The 20,574-nt window shown below is 42.4% G+C and overlaps 1 protein-coding gene across 6 annotated transcripts in view; it reads left to right on the top strand.

The window, feature by feature from the left end:
- The window catches only part of caska (calcium/calmodulin-dependent serine protein kinase a), a 126,693-nt gene that overhangs the window by 26,737 nt on the left and 79,382 nt on the right, over positions 1–20,574 (top strand). For all 6 annotated transcript variants that reach the window (XM_062431248.1, XM_062431251.1, XM_062431253.1 and 3 more), the window contains exon 2: positions 18,589–18,701. In XM_062431248.1, the coding sequence (XP_062287232.1) occupies positions 18,589–18,701 (113 nt within the window). The remainder of the gene's footprint in view (positions 1–18,588; positions 18,702–20,574) is intronic.

Raw genomic sequence — 20,574 nt, forward strand, 5'->3', positions numbered from 1 at the left:
GGAGGAAACTTCTCTACCCCCGACTCGTGAACCTTAAAAGACAGGACTGCGAGGCATTTTCAAAGCATGCGTTTAACGTGGGAGGACGGTTAATGATACACGCATGCTCATTTACATGTCTGTGCATTCATATATAAACACTCTGATCCGTTTAGGTGCGTCTTCACGTGCAAGATCTCAGCTCAGCAGCCTCATTAACGTTTATAGACTGCAGCCAGAGCTGGGAGGAAACGGCCGGGCCAATATGCTGACCACTGTGCAGATCCACTTCACAGAGGACACAAAGTACACACAGGCACACACACACACACAGGCTTTTTTCTATCCCGCTCTCTCTCCCCTGTCTGTCTCGATTGGGAGGACGTGATTAATCGCTCCGAGAAACAAGATTGGACTCTTCATCAGCGAAAAGACAAATTCATGGTTCTTTTGTTGGTAGGAATCCAGCAGCTTTTCTGTTACACTTACCTTACCCTTTCATCATTTAAATGCACCGCAGTGTTAATCAAAAGTTCGATTGATTTCATCGATCCCCTCCGCTGCCCAGAGGCCCCCTCCCCTGCCCCCCAGCAGCGCGAGCTACACTTTTTGGGAGGCTGTGTTTAGTACAGGAAGGAAGCCAGGGATTTAGTGTCAAAGTTTCCACTCCTTATTTCACGAGGATCATGACGGTTGGTGGTCAGCTGAGTGCATCTCGAGCCGGTGGAGGCTGATGGCTGCGGTCGGATTCCCAGTAGGGGGAAAGCTGCAGGCTTTTCGGGGAGGTCTGTCTCGGTGTAATAAGCCTTCAAGAGAGGCGCGTTTGCGCTGACCGCTTTCCTGCGGCTGTGTGAATATAGACCAGTCGAACACAGGATGCGGTGTTCAGTCCCGTCCTAAATTTGAACCCAGAATATGAGCTTGTCCAGCTTCACAGATGACCTCATGCAGCACTTTGACCACACAGCTCATTTAGACCTAAACCAGTGTTTTCGCCCTGTGTCATGGAAAGTAAAGATGGCTAGATTTGAACCACGATGACAGCTTTATAACCCTCTTGAGCTGTTTATTAGCAACATAATTTATTATTTCCCCCTTCCTCATTTTTGATGCAAAACTAGTCTGCACTGGGAATCGAGCCCGAGAGCTCCCAAATTACACCAAATGAAATATGCAAACCAGATAATCAGGCCTTCTGTTTGTAATTTCACAGCACTTTATTAATGAGAAAATCCTACATTGCATCAGCACAGTTGATTCAATAAATAATTGGATCGTTTTAATTATTCGCTCTTTAAAAAAAAAAAAAGTTCTGTACGACAGTTTTAAACCCCATCATATTACTTACAGTTCAAGATTAGTTTTAATTAGTCTGATTATCATAAACAAATGACAGCAGTTACTGATGCCGTGTTTATCTCATGCCTAGTTTTATTAAGCTTAAGATTACATTTCTTATAAATTCCTCTGCTTCCTGTAATTAAGACGTGGCCTCATCTGGCTTTTCCGTTTTGCTCTACTAAAGAGGGCAAATATTTCCAAAATTATATTACCCCCAGTTTTTCATTTCTCCTACAATCTGCTGTACAGGAAGTAAGCTTAAGCTGTGGTTACACTAAAAGAGCAGTGAGCACATTCATTTTGTACAATAAAGGGCAGGTTCATTTTTCCCCCTCTCTGTTACAGTAATTCATACATAACCTTTTCTTTTCTTTTGAAATAGTAATAATTTGCCACTGTCATTGTTCTAACACCTGGTTAAACACAATAATACAGTCTTCAAATTCTCATATGTGAATATTTGCACTTCTCTCAGTTTTTATATCATTTAAATGTAATACATTTGGGATTAGGACTATTGGTTATACAAAACAAGCAATCCGAAGACCCCAGTTTGGGTTCTGTAATATTGTGATAGGCATCTTCCACATTTGTATAAACTTTATAAATTATTGACTAAAGGGGACTGTTTGCTTTTTGTGATCTTTGAAGTTCCAAAACTTGAGATGAACATCCTGCTCTGAATGCTTCTACTTCCTCCTCGTGATGATGTCAGATTGTTCCTGCATGCCCACAAAACAGCTGTATGTTCTGTAGCTGCTGTTGCTAAGGTTATTTCATGGCTTGTTCGTGGTGTCGACTTCATATTTTACTTTGGATTTCGTCTTGAACTTGAACGTTTTTGAGAAGTCTGCTGAACTTCTGGAAGCTGGCCAATCAGAACAGAGCGGGCTCGTGGTGGTGGTGGTGGTGGGGGTGGGGGGTAAAAGACAGGAGGTAAAACGGCTTGTTTCAGAGGTTTGTGTTTTTAAACTGTAAATCATGCAAAGATATTCCAGTAGAGTTGCCTTTTAATTTCATAAAATCAACATATTAATTGATATTGATGATACCATGAATTGATTGATGATGCTACACACACAGCAGAACACCGCCAAACTATTTCTGTCGTTACTGACAGTTCTTCAGTGTGATTTCGTAAGCAGCTGTTTCCTTCTTTATCGCCGACTCTTCACCGTTGACTCGCCACCTTTGTCGCTGCGGCTCCACTCTTGTGTTTTCATTGGCTGATTGGCGCACATCTGAGTGGCTCTCTAATTCCGGATCTGTGATTGAGCTAAATCCTGCTTCAGAGGTTACATCATGTTATGCTGACCTGTAAATACCTGTCCCAGTGTCCTTTGAAGCTGTAATCCATCACGGTGCAGGAAGTCTAGCCAAGACACCTTGAGGCCAGGAAACTCACTGTCAGGCTGCCTTTGTGTATTTTTAGGCGACTTTAAGCGAGAAAATAGTTGCGACTCTATAGATGGATTGTGGTTTTGATGCTACATGACATCTTTATACATTACGATGCAGTTTCAGCCTCTGCTGCTCTACACATGCTGATCTATATGCTTGCGGGGCTTCTGCGGATGCTACATCATAGCGGGCCGCAGGCTGCTACAATGAACATGTTGTCTAGTCGTGGGGGGAGAATGCCCCTAAATGCTTTCTTAATGGGCCAACTCTGATCCAGCAACGGCCCCGCAGTTTATGAATGATTTAGCAGTGGGATGATGGCATAGATCTAATGGTCCATCCGCCCCATTAATGTTGCAGCAGATTACAAATACACACATACACAGCAGGATCATGACATCAAGCATTTGGGACTTTTATTATCTCGGGCCAACAAGTGTAATCATTTTTAATTTGTATCTTACATAAAAGTGCTATTAAGAAATGGTAAGAAAATGGATGTCAGTTCTGTGCAAATTGAGTTGTCAGCACAATGTAGCTTTTTTCATGTCTTATTCATATCTAGCTCTCACATGTTAAAGCGAAGCATTGGTGTTTTTACAATGTGTTTCTAATGGTTGTACATTTCCAAGGCGCTAAAAAAGATTTAGAAATGGAAACTTCATCTTGACTCTGTGACTCTGAATTTATTCTGGTGGACAAAAGTCCTGTTGCTTAAATTTGAGGAATCTCGCATTCATTAGCTCCAATGCACTGTAAAGAGAAGGCGTTTCTCACTTTACTGATTGGGTACTTTCACAAAGTTAGGCAACAAATCAGCCAGTTAATCTGGAGAGAGTGCCTCCTCTCTGTCTGCAGACAGTCCCGAAACAGCATCTGGCAGCAAATCTCACACTTGGCTCACGACCCAACACACTCAGGGGATTGGACAGGAGGATTTTCTTTCCTCTGGCTTTTTCTTGCTTTACTCAGTTTTTTTTTCTCTTCTCTTTCCTCCCTCCCCTTGTCCTATCCGTGTGTCCGTTTTTTGCCCCGTTGTTAATTCTCTCGCTCCCCAACACGTGTTTCACCTGAGGCTTCGTTAAGACCTGTTGGCATTCATTTAAACCTACCTTCTGTGCAGTTTCATCTGTGGTTGCCGTAAGCTCCACCCAACCTCACTGTCCACATAACAAGGCCTCAAATTAGATAAAAATGGGTAAAACATTGTGGTCAGTGGGAATTTAAACAGTGAATTACATGCATTGTTTCTCCTATATGTGCACATATTTTACATTGTACATAATAATCACAATAAATGCAAACCACATGCACTGACTGGAGCTAGACGGGAGAGAATAGGAAGTGGTGTCATGTATGGCCTCTCCTCTCTGTCCTACACCCACCCACACACACACACACACACACACACACACACACACAGGCGTACACACGCACACACTGATGTGCACACACACACACACACACACACACACAGAACCGACAGCAGAGCAGAGAGGCTGTGGTGGAGGAGACAGTGAACCAGGTGAAGAGAAAGAATTGGGAATAAAAAGCCAAAAAGGCATAAACAAGTAGAAAAGTGATATTTTTAACTGCTTTGCCCAAACTCTGCCGTCCACCACCGGTACTGGACAAAGTAGTTAGACTAAGACCTAAAAGCCGTCTGATGTAGCTGCTATAATAATATGTTAAACTTATTTTTTGGCGTATATTAAACTAGTCACAATCTTTTCAAGTTAGCTGCTGGTTGAGACAGCAGCCCTCCCTGTACCTGCAGGCAGTGAATCACATCAGCAGCAGAGGGAGGAGGACAGAAGACAGGAAAGGACTGATAGTGACTGATGTCTGCAGCGTTCATTCTTTCTAAACTTAACTTAGTATTTTGACGTCAGGGATTTTATTTTACTGACATCTTAGATCTGTTTCCACTGAGAGATTATAGAGTTTATATATATATATATATAGTGGCTATGCTGCAAATATAAATCAGGACACTTGATTCATTCTTTCTAATGTCTCATTTAAAAAAAAGACCAAAAAAACAACAAAATATCTTTTTTTTTTTTATAAATATTGCAATGATGTTGGTCCAAAATGCCCTGAAAATGCAATTTTTAGTAAAAAAAAAAAAGAATAATAATTTTAGTTATTCCACTGGTGGTGTGTACAAATATGAGTCCTGGCATTGTGGACTGTGTGTGTGCACAATAGCACAGGGACCACATGCTCAGATCACTTTAAATTATACAGATTTATTCAGATAACTCAGCCTTAAAATATCTGGGTTAATTAATCCAGCCTTTATAATATTCCTGCTATTCATCTTTTCAATACTATCCGTTTGTTTGGGCGGTCAGAGATGGAAGTGAAGTCTCTTCCCTCCTGAGCTGCCTGGGAGCTGCGCTGCTCACTCATTCATCAATCCACAGCTTCATGGGATGAGGCAGGAAAAGCTCTCAATTGCTGGACTTAGAGCTGTCACTCTTTATGCTGTCCCTCCTCATCAACTGACAAGTGTAAATGTCGGACACACTCCTCACAAACACTCCTCTCCTCACCAGAAACAGAATGGAAACGCCATTTTTTCTCTTTGCTCACAGTCATTGGTTTTCCTTCATCGGCCATCAATCAGAAGTGATGTACAGTCATGCAATTAACTAGTTGAAGAGGAAGCTGTTCACTATTCTGACATTTAATAGCATAGATGAGTAATCAGTTGAAAAAATAAGCAAACACACGCACATCAGCTTTTAACTATAAGCTTTTTATATTCTTAAAAAACAATCAAATTCTTACGTGATACAGGTAATTAGTTTTTATCATGATTGTTATCGGCTCGTCTTTGTGTCCTTATTAAAAACTCACTTGGATAAACAGCTGCTTATCCATGCTGATAGGTAGATTCCCTGAAGGGAGACCAGAGTGCTTCACCACTCACCTGAGACTAACTAGTAGAACAAAGGGGTTCGCAGGGAGGTTGAAAGGAAGGGCAAGGAGGAATCTGTGATTGGAGGCCGCAGTGGGACTTCCTGTCACAACTCATCACTCTCAACCACCTCACCCTCACCCGTCCCATCTCTCTCTCTCTGTGTGTGTGTGTGTGTGTCTGTGGTCCTCGGTTCATGTCCTCCTCCCTATCTAGCCTTCTTGTTTCCTCTTCTGTGGGTCAGGGAGCACGAACTATGCGCGACGTTCGACTGTGTGTTTGTATGCGAGCACGCACTCTCACTTTGGAACATAGTTGTTTTTGACAGTTCACCCAGTATGCGGTCCTGCCTCTTCCTAATTATGTGCATTTGTTGCTGGCCTGGCACCGTTCCACAGGTCCGGGCGCAGCCACAGCACCAGTGGGCGGCAGATGGGGGGCCAGACCAGACCCGATTACGACACGCTATGCAAAAAATCCCCCAAAAAACGCTTCAGAATCACATTAAGTCCGTATTGTGGTTATTTTTCTCCATGCAGCTCCTGCCGCATGGAGCTTAGTTGGGGTGGTTAGACGGCTGCGTACGTGGGTGGAGGGGTGGAGTTTGAATCTGACTGAACACATGATGTGGACAAAAGGAGCGCTGACTTCTTCCTCTAACATCAGCTGTCTTTTCTGTCTTGGTCTTTCTCATTTTTTTCTCAGTTTTTCTGGATAACTGTTACTCGAGTTATTAGCAGTTACATTGGTGCTCAAAACCCTCTTAAATCCTCTATTGTGTGTGTGGATGTGTAAAGGGTGATGGTGAGGGGATGAGGGGGAAATCTTATAACTGTTATGGGCTCAGCAGATTATGTCTTGACTCACTCTTGCCTCTGCTGTATTTGGAGGGGGGAAAACAAGTGGACTGAAGCACCATCTTATAAACACCTTCAGGATAGGAGGATAAAAAGTGTGAGCACACAGATATAAGAGCAGCTTCACTTGAAGCTCCTGTATCCTGCACGCCTGTGTGATGACTCAGACAGAATTCTAATATATTTTTTCATCCTTGCCGTCTTTCCTTCATTTATCTGCCATTCTCTGTGATCCCATATTAACACATCAGAGCCAAAAGGTTTCATACACTCCTCCATCTAAATCCACTGGAAGACCCGGGCTCTTAAAGAAAATGTAATACAGCATATTTACTGGTACCAAAAAAGGGAAAGAAATGAAATGAGGTTTGACTGGCAGCCAGTGGCAATAACAACATATATGTCTCACATGCTATGAATGTGCCGTGAGTGAATTTACTGCAGTAGCAACTGTTTTTTACACAATTGCACCAATCCCAAGGATGACTCGGTGGTTCGCATTTTTACAGGTTGTGGTTTTACAGTTTTGCATGTGTGAGATAAAGCTGCTCCGTTGTGTGAAGTGCTTGTTTGTTTGTGTGGTGAATCGATGGCGCATTACTATTTAACTTGGAAGCTTAAGTCTATAGTGTGATTAAAAATCATGTCCCCAGCTGTGCAGAGTCAATACATCCAACACCAATTCCCACAGTTCATAGTTAACAATCCCATAATCCCCTATGCGCTTGCCTCCACACCTTGATGAGGGTAAATTAAGCTGTATTTTCAAGTGCTGTGCAAGGGATGTCAGCCTCTGTTCATTTTGCTTTCAATAGAATGACACCCATGTGTGGCAGACACTTCTCACCATCTCTCAGACTCTGAGGTATGTAGGCAGTGTTTAGTATTCTTTAAAAAGTCATGTCTCCTCTCCTGAATAAGTAAATAGTTTTACCTCTAGTTACTTTTAGTTCAGAACTTCCTGCGCTTGGCTGAAATACTGCTTGTGATGCAATCTCCTCTGCTCAGTGTGAGCGGGGATTTTCGGCACAAATTCGCGTTAAGAACACTACTGGCAGCAGCCTCCATGCCTCCACTGCTGAAGACTTGATCCGTATCAGCACAGAAGGCTGCTCATTGGAGGAACCCTGCAAGTTTACAAAAGCAGGAACATCCGAGTGATTAAATACGAGATGCTGGACAAAAGAAAAATAGAGTCAAAAGCAGCTATTTAATTCTTATAGAAATAGCTGATTTGTCTTGTAAGTGATGTTTGAAAAGGAGTCTGATAAAGAAGCTAAAGGGAGAACAAAGAGGCTATACCGGCGTTCAGGGAAATTATTTTGACTTACAGTATTTTGTCCCCGTTTGTTCATCTTTTTGTTAACCAAGTTAATCTTCCGTCTCTTTTTCTCACTGGAGTTAGATTGGTTTTGGTTTCTGCAGTTTTTGTCGTGTGGTGAAAGTCTTTGATTCAAATCTGCCTACTAATGCCAGTGAGGCAGAGTCACTGTTACTGGTCTCAGTGTGTGTCTGACAGGAAACTGAGCTGGGAATGACAATAAATTGGCAGGTATTACTCTGCTGTGTAACATTTACACAACACCAGCAAGTTAATTTGCACCCTTTGCCTCTATAAAAACCATCTATTGCTAATGAGTGGACCAAAAATGGCAAAAAAAAAAAGAAAAAAGGGGGGGGCTGAAATATTAAAGCAGCCTTTGATCATATTGCTTGGACTGAAGTTTGCAGCCTGGCCCTCTTGTCTCAAACACAATTGTTCCGTCTAAGCCTGGTAGCCTACGACTGCCTACGAGTACATCAAAGTGCATCTTACACCCTGACTTGCTTCTCTGTGAGGATGGGGGGGGGGTTCAGGGAAAGCCTGTCAACTCTGCTGCAATGCCTTCTGTGTGTGTGTGTACGTGTACGTGTGTGTGTATTTGCGTACCATCAGTGAGCATTGCAGGTGCTGGCATGTCCAGGCTTCTGCCTAATCCCCATGGGAGCGTAAATAAGCTGCCTAGCTCTGCCTCCTTACATAACCGCTCTGCCGGAGAGAGGAGGGAAGAGATGACGGCACGGATACAGAGACACAAGGAGGAAGAATATGCAGTTGAAGAAGAAAAAAAGCTGTAGGGGGAAGAGAGGAAGATGAGGATACATAGGTGTCATTTCTCAATATATTTTCTTTTCCTGTTTGGTGATTCTAGCGGGAAAAAATAATTTCCTGTCTTTCACAAACTGCCTCACACTTTTCTCTAACTAGTGTCTGCTATTGAAGTTTTTCCACTCTCTCCTTCTCTTGCTCGCTCCTTCTTTTTTTTCTCATTTTTCTGCTCGTCTCGTGCCTCTCGTGAAGCCCCTCGGCTGACGCTGGGAAATGTCAGACATTTAATTGAATTTGTGGCACTGCTGGATCCACTTAAAGTGATCATTGCCAACATACAGCACAGCACACTTATACAAACATCTGAAGGACTGCACTTGTTGAGATACAGGTAGTTGCTCTCACATCTTTACCAAAAAAAAAGAAAAAGAGGAGCCCCTGCTATGATCTGAAACGTGTGTGTGTGTGTGTGTGTGTGTGTGTGTGTGTGTGTGTGTGTGTGTGTGTGTGTGTGTGTGTGTGTGTGTGTGTGTGTGTGTGTGTGTGTGTGTGTGTGTGTGTGTGTGTGTGTGTGTGTGTGTGCAAATTTGCTGGTTTAAACATCTTAATGTTAGGATTTGCTGCTTTTTTTTTTTTTTAGCATATATGAGACCAAACTGAATATGGTTGGGTTGTGTATGTATGTATGTATGTGTATATATATATATATATATATATATATATATATGTATATATGTATGTATGTATATATATATATGTATGTATGTATGTATATATATATATATATGTATATATATATGTATGTATATGTATGTTTGATCCCTTTTATTAATTCGGGTTTAATATATAAATACATCTTTTTTATGTTCTATGTGTTATAGTTATTTGTAATTACTAAACTAAAGACTTAATTTGAAGTTTACTGTTTCAGTGTATTGTCATTTTAAACATTAAAGTGTATGGTTAAACTGTAAAATATGCCTCTAATACATATATCTTTGTCACAAGTGGTTGATAACCACATTTGAGGGATCAGTGCAAAAAATGTGTGTTTATGTATATATTCTGTACATATAATAATCAGCCTCAGTAACAGGATCCCTCACTGTTGTCTCACATACAAACCCTGGCTAACTGTGTGTGATGGGAAGCCAGTGCAGGATCATATTCTCTGTGCTGCAGTAGTGAGTACTCTTAATCATCGACTCAAGAAGTAAAACAGATCAGATCATGTGCTGGAAGAAAGATTGAAATATTCCTATAAGAGGTCTTATCAGTGTCAGCATGACATGAAGCGTTTCAATTCTCAACTAAAATGATCTTAAGCTGCATTAAAAGCCCATACCACTTTGCTCATTCTTTAGCTGTCCAACTTACTTACACCACAAAGATCCTGATGATCTGTTTATACTCACAAAGTCCAGTTCCAATAAACACACACACACATGCTTTTCAGAACCGAGGGAGCGGCGGCGGGGGTTGGTGGTTATAAAAGACTTGTGTTGTTATGAGAGGTTATGATCATGTGATGACCCTTTTTAAATTGTGAAAGCCATATAAGTCAGAACTCTCCCACAGTGGCCCGTGGTCAGAAACACAAAGTGCTGACACAGTCTGGTTTTTAGTCTGTGGGGTACTTTTAGATCACTCCAATCCAAACCTTTCACATACAGTATATTCTTTAACCAAGTGAGGAAGGGGTGGGGGGGCGTTCAGGACAGCCTCGTCCCCTGCGACGCACGATGAATCATTACCATTCTCAGTTGGTCTCCATTAAACGCAAGATTGTTTTTATTGTCGCGTTCACCTTCAGGTTATGTCTCTCTCTCTCTTTCTCTCCCCCCCTCTCTCTCTCTGTCTCTCCTTGTATTCTCTAATGTGCCGTCTCTCCACTGTCTTTATGTTTGTCTTCCTCACTTGGGGGCAGGCAGGCTCTTGACTTTCTCTCCCTGCTTTGTTCACTTCATAAACTGCACACTCATGAATTTTCAGTGCACGCCACTACAGTCTGTGTTCTCTGTATCTACGTCTCTAACGTCTCTACCTGTGTCAGTGTCGGCTATACACCGCTTTCACTCCTTTTTTTTTTTTGTGTAACGTTACCAAAGCTAATTTCATCTCCGAGTCAAACAGCTGTGCGGCGGAGGAGTGAAGGGTGATTGAAGCTTTACTGTCAGTGTGTATGTGAGAGAGAAAAACACTGGCTCACTCATACACATGGGACGGAGAGGCAGAGAAAAAACAAGAGCAAAGCTTTGTCAGTTACGATGTGTAAAACCTGTAAATTTAACAAGCCCTTCCCCTGCCTAAGTGTTGACATAAGGGGGATTTCCCGAGGCTTAGGGATGGTGATATCAGCTGTTGGTCAGTCTCCACTGCAAGAGAGAGAGCAAGATATCCAGACTGCCATAAAAAGTGGTTTGAATGTTAATGATCGTCTCCTCAGAAGAATACTACTGATTTTGACCCTAACATCGCAATCTCTAAGTCTCTCTTTCATTCATCAAAAACTAAGAGCCAACTTTGCGTTAGATATTCATGAACTGTAATGTTTTTGTTGACAAATTGATGCCACTGGACAAATATTCTCTTGTGCAATGAAATAATTGTTTGAAGTTTACAGTCCTCCCAGAAGAGAGGGCGAAACGTTCGCATTTAAAGTTTAGATGAGTAAAATTAGCCGAGCTCACTCATCCTCTCTGGGGGTTAAACCCATAGGATTTTAATGTCTTCGTAAGCTTTCATCTAGCACCACGCACAGGAAAAAAAGTTTGTATTTGGCTTCATAAATAGTAAAATTGGTAAATAAAATAAATTAGTTACAGTAAAACATCATCATTAATTTGCACTGTCACTGACTGACTTTATGCTGCATTTTCACATCTATCAAAGGCAGGGAAAAAAATTGCATTGTCACATATTTTTTGCAAATCACAGTGTTCATGCTACAAACACGATGGAGCACTCATACATATTAGAACACTTAGAATTCAAACTAGGGCCTGACCGATACTGGATTTTTGGGGCCGATGCCATTACCGATATTATGGAGTAAAAACAATTTCCATGTATTCCATAAGAAAAATGTAGTATACATTAAATGCAGCCTGTATTACTATATATCGGTACATATAGTGTTTCACTTAGTAACTGTTATGGGTCTCTTGTTTGTCAGTCTGACAGCAGCGACACTAAGGGGTAACCAGGGTAACCAGGCTACCTCAGTTAAGCTGGCAAAAATGCATCAGATCCATGAACATGCTACAACTAAGTAAAGCGCTGCCTACAAGTTCCAAGTGGAACGTGTGCTCTAGAGTTATTGTCCTGCTTGTCGGAGTAAGTGGGTTATTAAATGATTTTTGACAACAGTTGTTTGGGTCAACTGAACGGCTCAGGATAAATTCAGGTACCATTACACCCCTGCTGGGTAACAAACGGAGAGGGATTTTGACCACGGCGTCTGATCGTCTCAGTTTATTCTTCCTGTGTGTCTCTCTCTCTCTCTCGGGCTCCCCAGGAGGTGTAAACATATTAATGACATTCATTTAGTGTCGATTCTCGTTAATGTTTCCTCCAGGCTGAAGTTTCATTATGCCTTCTGATAGCATCCAGTCTGTTACAGTCCATAGCCTTTCACTTCCTATTCATTTGCATCATATCGGTCTGATTGTGCTTCTCGCTGGTGAGAGTGAGGCTGTGATTATTTCTACATTACCTTTTTATGCGTTTCTCTATTTTATCTTTATACAGACCACAGAATGCATTAAACGTCTTCTTGCTTTGAAGATAGCATCGTTAAAGTGTTTGCCATTGTTTATGCCGTCAGAGAATTGAACAAATCACTCAGCTGCAACATGAACTGACAGACTAGAAGTGGCGCTCTAATCTAATAACTGAGGAAACGTGAGTATGATCTCCATCACAGGCTGGTGACTCAGTGGTAGAAAACTGGCCTGGTGTAAAGCTGCTTAGTGAAATTTCCTCTTTTGTGTTTCCTGACTTGACTGACGGACTGACAGACAGATGTGTGTGTGAGCAGGTCTGTCCTCACCACAGGTTGGGCCGTCAAGGGGGGTTTTTAGAGTGAGAGCGATGCTACCAACTAGCGTGCGTCATAAAGCCAGTGACATTTACGGAATGAGACGCAAGGTGATTGATGCACAATGGAGTCGGGCGGGAAAGAGCGCAGCCCCGCAAATCACCTTTTTACTACGGCAGCATACACACACATACACACAAACACACACAAAGATGCAGATAGATGGCACGTAATACCGGGCCCCCTATCTTTTTGATGCTGTTGTAAATTCCCACCGGTTACCCTGACATGAAACGAGGCAAACACTCCCCTCTCTCTCTCTCTCTTACTGCCAAGCCTTTTCCCACATTCCCTCACATGTTGAGTTATTGTATCAACAAATGAAGGTCCCGGGTTGAGGCGGCTCCTCCCAACCTGCAGGGTCGGCTGAAGTGCAGAGAGTAAAGGTCAGGAGTTTGTCAAGTGTTCATTAAGTGCTTATTGCCTTGAACTAAGAGAGTAAAGGTCACGCATGTTTACCTTTCACACTGCTCAACTGTCTTAGCTTTACCCTCTTATCTAGTTAACACACATTTTTAACAGACTTCAACTCAGGACTGCTGCTGCTGCTGCTGCAATCCACACAAAGACACACACACAAAGACACACACGCGCGCCAAATTAACCCTGATGAATCGCGAACATGTCATAACATTATATTCTTCTTATTCATCCTTTTCTCCTCTCACTACTGTAGATTTTCTGCCGGGAACAAGCAGAAGAAACGAGGAAAAGGATTAGCGAACGAGAGATGATCAGGAACGGGACAAAAAGCACCTTATTACTGTTACCAAAGCTGACAGCAATTAGCGAAGAAGTGGCCACATCACAATGAATTAATTATAGTCTAGAGCGGCGCTTATTCGTGACTCGCCCCACTTAAGGCTCCATAGGCTCGTCAGCTTTTGTTTTACATTAAAGATGAAACGCATCTATCGTGGTTGTGTACACACGTCTCATCTTCTTGAGATCAAGTCATGTTTGTTAAAAGCCTTTTAACCGTCTAATATCTCCCATGTGTAATGATGAGCATTTATAACACAGTAATCTACACTATAACTGTACTGTATGTGCGGCAGAGTTATTAACAGTCTTATCTCCAACAACTTAAATGAATGCTTTCAGCAGGAGTGGTTGTCAGTCTGTTGCAAAGGTTAAAGAGTTTCAATATAAAGAGACCAAAACAATGATTCACACTTTCATTTGATGAATGCACGGCACACATGAGAAATTATAAAAGATAATCAACATGTTGTGACCTTGAGGAACCCATTTTTGTGTAATTACAAGACGATAATGGGACAATAAATCATAATCCAGAGGAAAAAAACGGATCTTTTGGGTAACCTCGATCAACCCGGCTTCTGTACTTTAGGGACAATTAGGGTTACTTATATTAATCACACATGTAAAGTCACTAATTGTTGCGATATTCTCCAAAATACTAACATCTGTGTAAGGAAGGAATAGAAAGAGGCGAGTTTGCACAAATGGGACTTCACCATTCTTCACTTTCTTGTCTCTTCCTGTCCATGTTTCTCCTCTTCTTCTTCTTCTCTCTGTCTCCCCTCCACCTCTTTCCGTTTTCTCTCACCCTCTTCCTGTTATTTTAGCGAAGGTTGGCTAAAGTGCGGGAATCATCAGAACGGCCCGCACGCAGCTGACTTTCTATTCAGAGCTGTAATGGCTGACGCTGTGTGCAGCTGAGCCCCATTCAAAGGCAGAAACGCTCCTCCATGTACAGTCGATTTCTGCCAAGACGCCCAGTTCCGCCACTCGAGCCGTCTGCAGTTCAAAGCAGTACCACCCCCCCATCATGCTCTCCCTCCGTCTGCCTTCCTTTACCTTCTGCGGGGAGATGGTGCTCAGGAACTTATGAACCTGCAAAATAATGATTTAATTAGAAGTTTCCCAGACAGAACTAAGTAATTTGGCACAAATTATAGGTTGACAGTACAGTTGGTACTACTAATAGTCAAAAGTGCAGAGTGACAAAGAAATAATTTAGGCCTTTTCATACAAACGTGCTGGCTTTGCTTGACTTGGTTCAGCCCAGTGCAGCAAGGATTTGCATCTCCATTACAACACAACTACAGCTGCTTGAAGGTGTGTCTTTAACTATCAATGTGCTTGTCTTGAGTTGAAAGCAGAGGGGCTGTACACATCATGACTAACTAACTTAACAGCTCAGACACGGCTGAAAACTATCAGGAAACAGTAGAATAAAGCAGATATCTGAAAGTACAAACAGAAACACAGGAGACAAATTATCTCTGGTCTCCAGCGTGGACATGACAGACATGTCTCGCAATATACCCTGAGGGGGGAGAAGCAGAGAGAAGTGAGGTCATCATAGGTTGGCAGTAGTTGGCGAGATTTCACCGCAACCCGCTTAGAGGTGCAACAGGTGTGTTTTGGTCTGACTCCAGAGATGGTCCATCTCTGACACGACTCAGCATAAACGCAAGTCAACGCTGTGTGGTTTGACTCGGCGCAAATAGTCGACTATTTGTCTCTTATAATTAGGGGCTCTTCATCTACATGAACAGTATTTTTCAGCTTAGTTTAGGTAAAAACCAGCTCAACGAGGGATGTATATAACAGGAGTATGTCTGATTTGTATTCAGCCTATTTTACAGCATGGTCTGTGTCTTAGTCTGTGTTGCCTCATGCTGTTGAGTGTGAGGTGGATGAATAAGTGAACGTAATGATGGATGTTCCTGGTTAATGTGGAATTTACCGTCTCACTGAGTGTGAGTAACCCGGCTAATCGCACTCAGAAGCAGCCTCAAAGAAATGAAATGCCCGTCATGTGATGATGATGATGATGAATAAGGGAAACCACCCAATGTTTTCTGCTGACTTAACTGGTGACCCAGAAGCCTGTGTGTATGTGTGTGTGCGTGCGTGTGTTGGGGACCACTGGAGAGGGCCGCATGCATGTATACAGCACAGAAAAACTGTACTCAGCAACATTGCTCTGTGTTTATTTCAGTCTAGGTTTGATCTATGTTTAAACTGCATGTGTGTGCCGGAGAGTGTGTGTTTGTGCGTGTGTGTGTGTGTGTTTATGTTTGTGTGTCTCCTCATTGGGCACGGTGCCGTCCTACCTCACCCTTCTGACGCTAAGCAGCTTTAGCTTGATCACCATCTGTTCAACCAGTCTGTGTTTGTGCACAAAGAATGCTTCACACTCCTCACCCACTCACACACACACACAAACATGCACGCACACACACACACACTCTCTAGAGCATCCCTGCCTGTGTTCAGACCCCAGCCAGGCAGTATCTGCTGCAGCCAGGGGTGGTGTTTTTGTTGTTGTGAAATGGGTGCTTTCTCATTACCGCCGAGGTTGTGCTGAGTGTAATTTGCTGTGGGACAGGTAATTCACAGAAGGCTGCAGGTAGCGTCTGTGTCTGCGGCGTGTGGGTTGTTGCGTCTCTCTCTCTCTCTTTCTCAGTGTTAGTTAAAAGATGATCCGCTGGTGAACCCGGCTAACTGCTGCGTTTCCCCAGTTCACCCACAGGACAGAGATAGAGGGTGAAAGAGATGAAAAGCCCCACTAACACAGAGAGCTGAGAGAGTAATACACTCTCACTGCGACATCATTGTTTCAGTCACAGTGCTTTTTGAATCTGCATGTGTGCTTCAAGTATATCTGGATAGCAGCATTGAAGCAACATCCTCTTCAATTTCTGTTAAGAGAGAAAATAAGAGAGGTCATCACCAAACTTTCTTAACCCCCACCAAGGTGTGCTGAATGATGAATCCCACTTGATCTTATCTTAAATTGGAGGCATGTGGCTGATAGTTTGTTATTAGCATAGGTAACACACCCCTGAACACTATATAAAGGCAGGTGTTGTGTCACATGGCCAGAAATCCAAAAAAAAAGGCAGCAAGAAGAAGAATTTTAGTAGTAATGAAACTGATGTACTGTTAAATGAATTTAAACTTATTATAGTCCTAATTGGGATTAATTGACCAATAGTATTTCTTTAGCTAATGAATTGAATAATCTAATTATTATAATGGCTCTGAAACATAATCTAACTTTGATTATATGATATTGATACGAGTGATCTCGACCACTTAAAATAAATAAAATCTTCTCTTACCTAAAAGAAGAGCAAAAATAAGAAAACGTTGGTGAATCCCAGAAATCGATGGGTACTAACAGAATAAGAACAAATTGTAGCTATGAATGAAAAAAAAGAGGGCATTTGTTCATATTTTGGCTTCTTGCATGAGGCCCAGTGAGTATCAAAAACTGTCAAGTAGCAAAAGATTGCATTGAATGTCTGCTCAGATCCGTAACATTCATTTTTCATCATTCTTGTTTGATTCTTCCTGATTTAAATCTTTTTTTTTCTCCATTTCAGCCAAGGCCAAGTTCTTTTCAGGCTGCAGGTGTTAACAAAACATTTAACATTTGACTTTGGATTCTTCTGTCAAATAAAAAAAAAAGAAGTGTTTTACTGCACAAGTCCATGAAATGAAGTCCAGCTCTGTTGTATTGTCTACCATACTGGAGACTTTTCACCCTGGCAGATTGTGTAGAGTTAAATAACCCAAATTACTTTAGCTGCATTCTTCATCACGATGAAGTAGGTGCATTCGTAACTTTTTATCCCCCTTTCATTACCAGAATCCTTTTTTCTTTTTGGCTTTTGTTGTGGAAGTCATTGCATTTTGTAGTGAACCTTTTAATTAAGTGTAATTTTATTATTTATTATGGCTCGCCAGCCTGTGTGATTGGAAATTATGACCTTGCTTTGTGCGCCGTCAAATATCATGTAGTATGAAATCTCAGTGAGGTGTTGATTGAAATAAATAGATTTTCAGTATTCAAATATTTCAAATGTTTCCCTGCCTTATGCCTGTCCTGTGTTGAGGACCACGCACACACACACACACACACACACACACACACACATATCTTCATGATTATCTGTTGGCTTAATAATCCCGATCAATAAAGCTCATTCTCCATGTCCACAAATAACTTAATGATAGCTAAGCAGGGAGTTAAAAGTGTGCTTCCCCACCCATTAATGCAATACAGTATCCACATGCTGACCTGTGCAGAGTGTTTCCCAGTGCATGCTGGGAAGTGCTAAGCAGGTTCCTGAAGAGAGAGAGATGGATGAGATTATGTGCTCGCCGCTGGCAAAGTGTTTGCCCCCCCCCCCCCCCCCCCCCCCCCCCCCAATCTCATACACACGATTCCACAGTGCGTACAGGTCAGTCCGATCCCACCCCGGTGCTGTGAGTGCAGTCGTGGCCAGGAGCTTTATTTAGCTGCTATCTTGTTGTTGTACAGCTCTGTAACCCCTGACCTGCCGGCTTATTAATTCTAACCCACAGCCCTTTGAGTGGTAGACCTCTGTTTATCCCATCGACTGAATGGAGATGATACACTCTCTCCACAGGAGGAATGATTCAGTGTGTGAACCTCAGCAGCAAGAACAAAAGTGCAGCCCGGGCTTCTCTGCGTGCACTGTTACACCACTACACACAGCTGATGTGCAGGAAACAAGCATAACCCACGTTCAGCCTCTTTGTACTGTGTGTTCCTCTTTTTTATGCCGCTCGGGTCGGGAGTTTAACATAACTTTGATGCATCAAGTAGTAAGAGGATGAGCTGTAGTAAGTGTAACATGGAGGGGTAGTAGTATTTTGACTTTATTTACTTTCAGCCAGGGATGTGCAGCGATTCAAAATGATCTCTCAGCCAAAACTCACAAACTTTGTTGTTGTTTTGTGAAAAGTTTGAGCTCATAACACTGTGATACAACCTCCAGTTAACTGCTTTGAACACCAGTGTGATTATTGAGTGATTTTTCATACTTTTGCCATACTTCTTAAGTAACTTTTAAAATGTTTAATGTCTTTTTTTTCTTGTCTCGTGCAGGGGTCCCTTCAGCGTGGTGAGGAGATGCATCAACAGAGACACGGGGCAGCAGTTTGCTGTCAAAATCGTGGATGTGGCCCAGTTCACCTCCAGTCCTGGACTCAGCACGGAGGGTAAGAGATCCTTTTTGTCCCTCTTGTCTGTCTCCACTTGTTCATAAATGTGACTAATGATAAAAATGCTGTTTTATTCGTCCTACTGTGCAACAGTGAGGTCGGGCGCTCGTTGTCCTTGTTTATGTGAGTGCGAAGTCTTGTTTTAAAGTTACTTTCCACTTTTCCTGCTGTTGAATGTTTGAGCTTCACTGTGCCGAATGATGTACGTGAAGAGTTTGTTTTCACATTCATCTGCTGAAAGAGGAGAGTCTCTCTGAGCTCACTGATAACCTGATTTTAAGGGGACGGGTCTACGAGCAGGATGTGCAACTAGTTTGGAAACCAATACTAGTCTAATATGTGCAATGTGTGAAACTTGAAGTCTCCAGTGCACAAGTGTCCAGCTGTTAAGTCTGAAATGAAAATGATTTGCATATTCATAGATTCCTGAATTTTTAATGAGGGCGAAGGATTAGATGTCATTTGAAGGATTTCCACACAGTAATTAAAAAACCATATCAGACACATATAATTGTTCCTAGCAGAGTCTTTTCACAGGTCTTAACACCTGTCTGGAGGCGATCTTTAAACAAGTCCACTGTGCACACTCTTTTCTTCACTCTCCTGCTTCACCCTCACACAGCTGCTCATATTAACGGTGGTGTCACAGTTAAGTCAGTCCTCTGCTGTTGCCTTTGGGCTATTACATTGAAGCTGTAACCAAGGACAACTAAAAAGTGATTGTTTAGGAGGGAAGTAAACTAAGTAAACCTTTTTCTTTCTTTCTTTCTTATTTGAAAGTGTTTTTTTCACGTCTCTTTAATTCCCAGTGAAATGCAAAAACGGTAAGAAAACGTGTCTATGAAAGTAGGGCGTTGTGGTCATCTTTTTGCATGTAAGCTTTTATTGCCTCCTACCCTCCATCGTCACTTATTTGGCGCCTCGACATAACTTAACACATGGCTTAGTTATTCTCCTTACCCTCGCTTCCCTCTCTTCGGTCTGCAGAAGCTTTCAGCGAGTGTGGGAGCGAGGAATCTTGATTAAATGTTCTTTTCCTCCGAAACCCTTGCTATTCTATCATCTCCCCTCTCATAAAAAAGAAAAAAAAGAAGTCGAGATGAAAAGTTGGCTTGAAGGATCACTGCAAAACTCCCAAATGAAAGTTTTTCATTATAGCTTGTCTAACACTGTCGCGCTACCATTTCTCTTCATTGCCAGTGTTTACGTTCACATGTGCGCTCGTCCGTGCACGCGTGTGTGCGCGCGCATGTACGTGCACATGCTGTACAGTACACAGTCATCACCCTCCCAACAGTCATTTATATCCAATCGCGTTCACTTCTCCGTGGCACTCAGGAATCCATCAAGCCATGGTCTCCCTCCAGACGCCAGCTGACTGTTCTCATTGTTGATTCGGGGTTTGCTTTTTTTCCTCCCTATGTTTTTTGTTGCCTGTAGAAAGCAGAGCAGTTTCACTTGAGTGGGCAGCTGTAACACAGCACCACAGTAATCAAGCAGACACACACACACACACACACACACACACACACACACACACACACACACACACACACACACACACACACATGCAAACACACTGGACAGAGCTCAGACCAAGGGAAGTGGGTCAAATGGTACGTGTCTTGGCAATGGATTGGCCAGCAGGGGCCTGACACAAAGACACACAAAGACACACATACACACACACCAGTCTGTTTCTCTGCAGCCTGTCCGGAGGTCTGTCTGACGAATAGGTCAGCCCTCTGAGGGGATGAAAGAGAAAAGCTGGGCAGAGAATGAGCAAAATTCATCATGTGCCATCGCCTACTCACTTCCCTCCGCTTCTTCCATTCCTCCGTCTGCCTGATTCTTTCTGTCCCTTCCTCCC

This window comes from Scomber scombrus, chromosome 13, assembly GCF_963691925.1.
Source record: "Scomber scombrus chromosome 13, fScoSco1.1, whole genome shotgun sequence".
Classification (NCBI taxonomy): domain Eukaryota; kingdom Metazoa; phylum Chordata; class Actinopteri; order Scombriformes; family Scombridae; genus Scomber; species Scomber scombrus.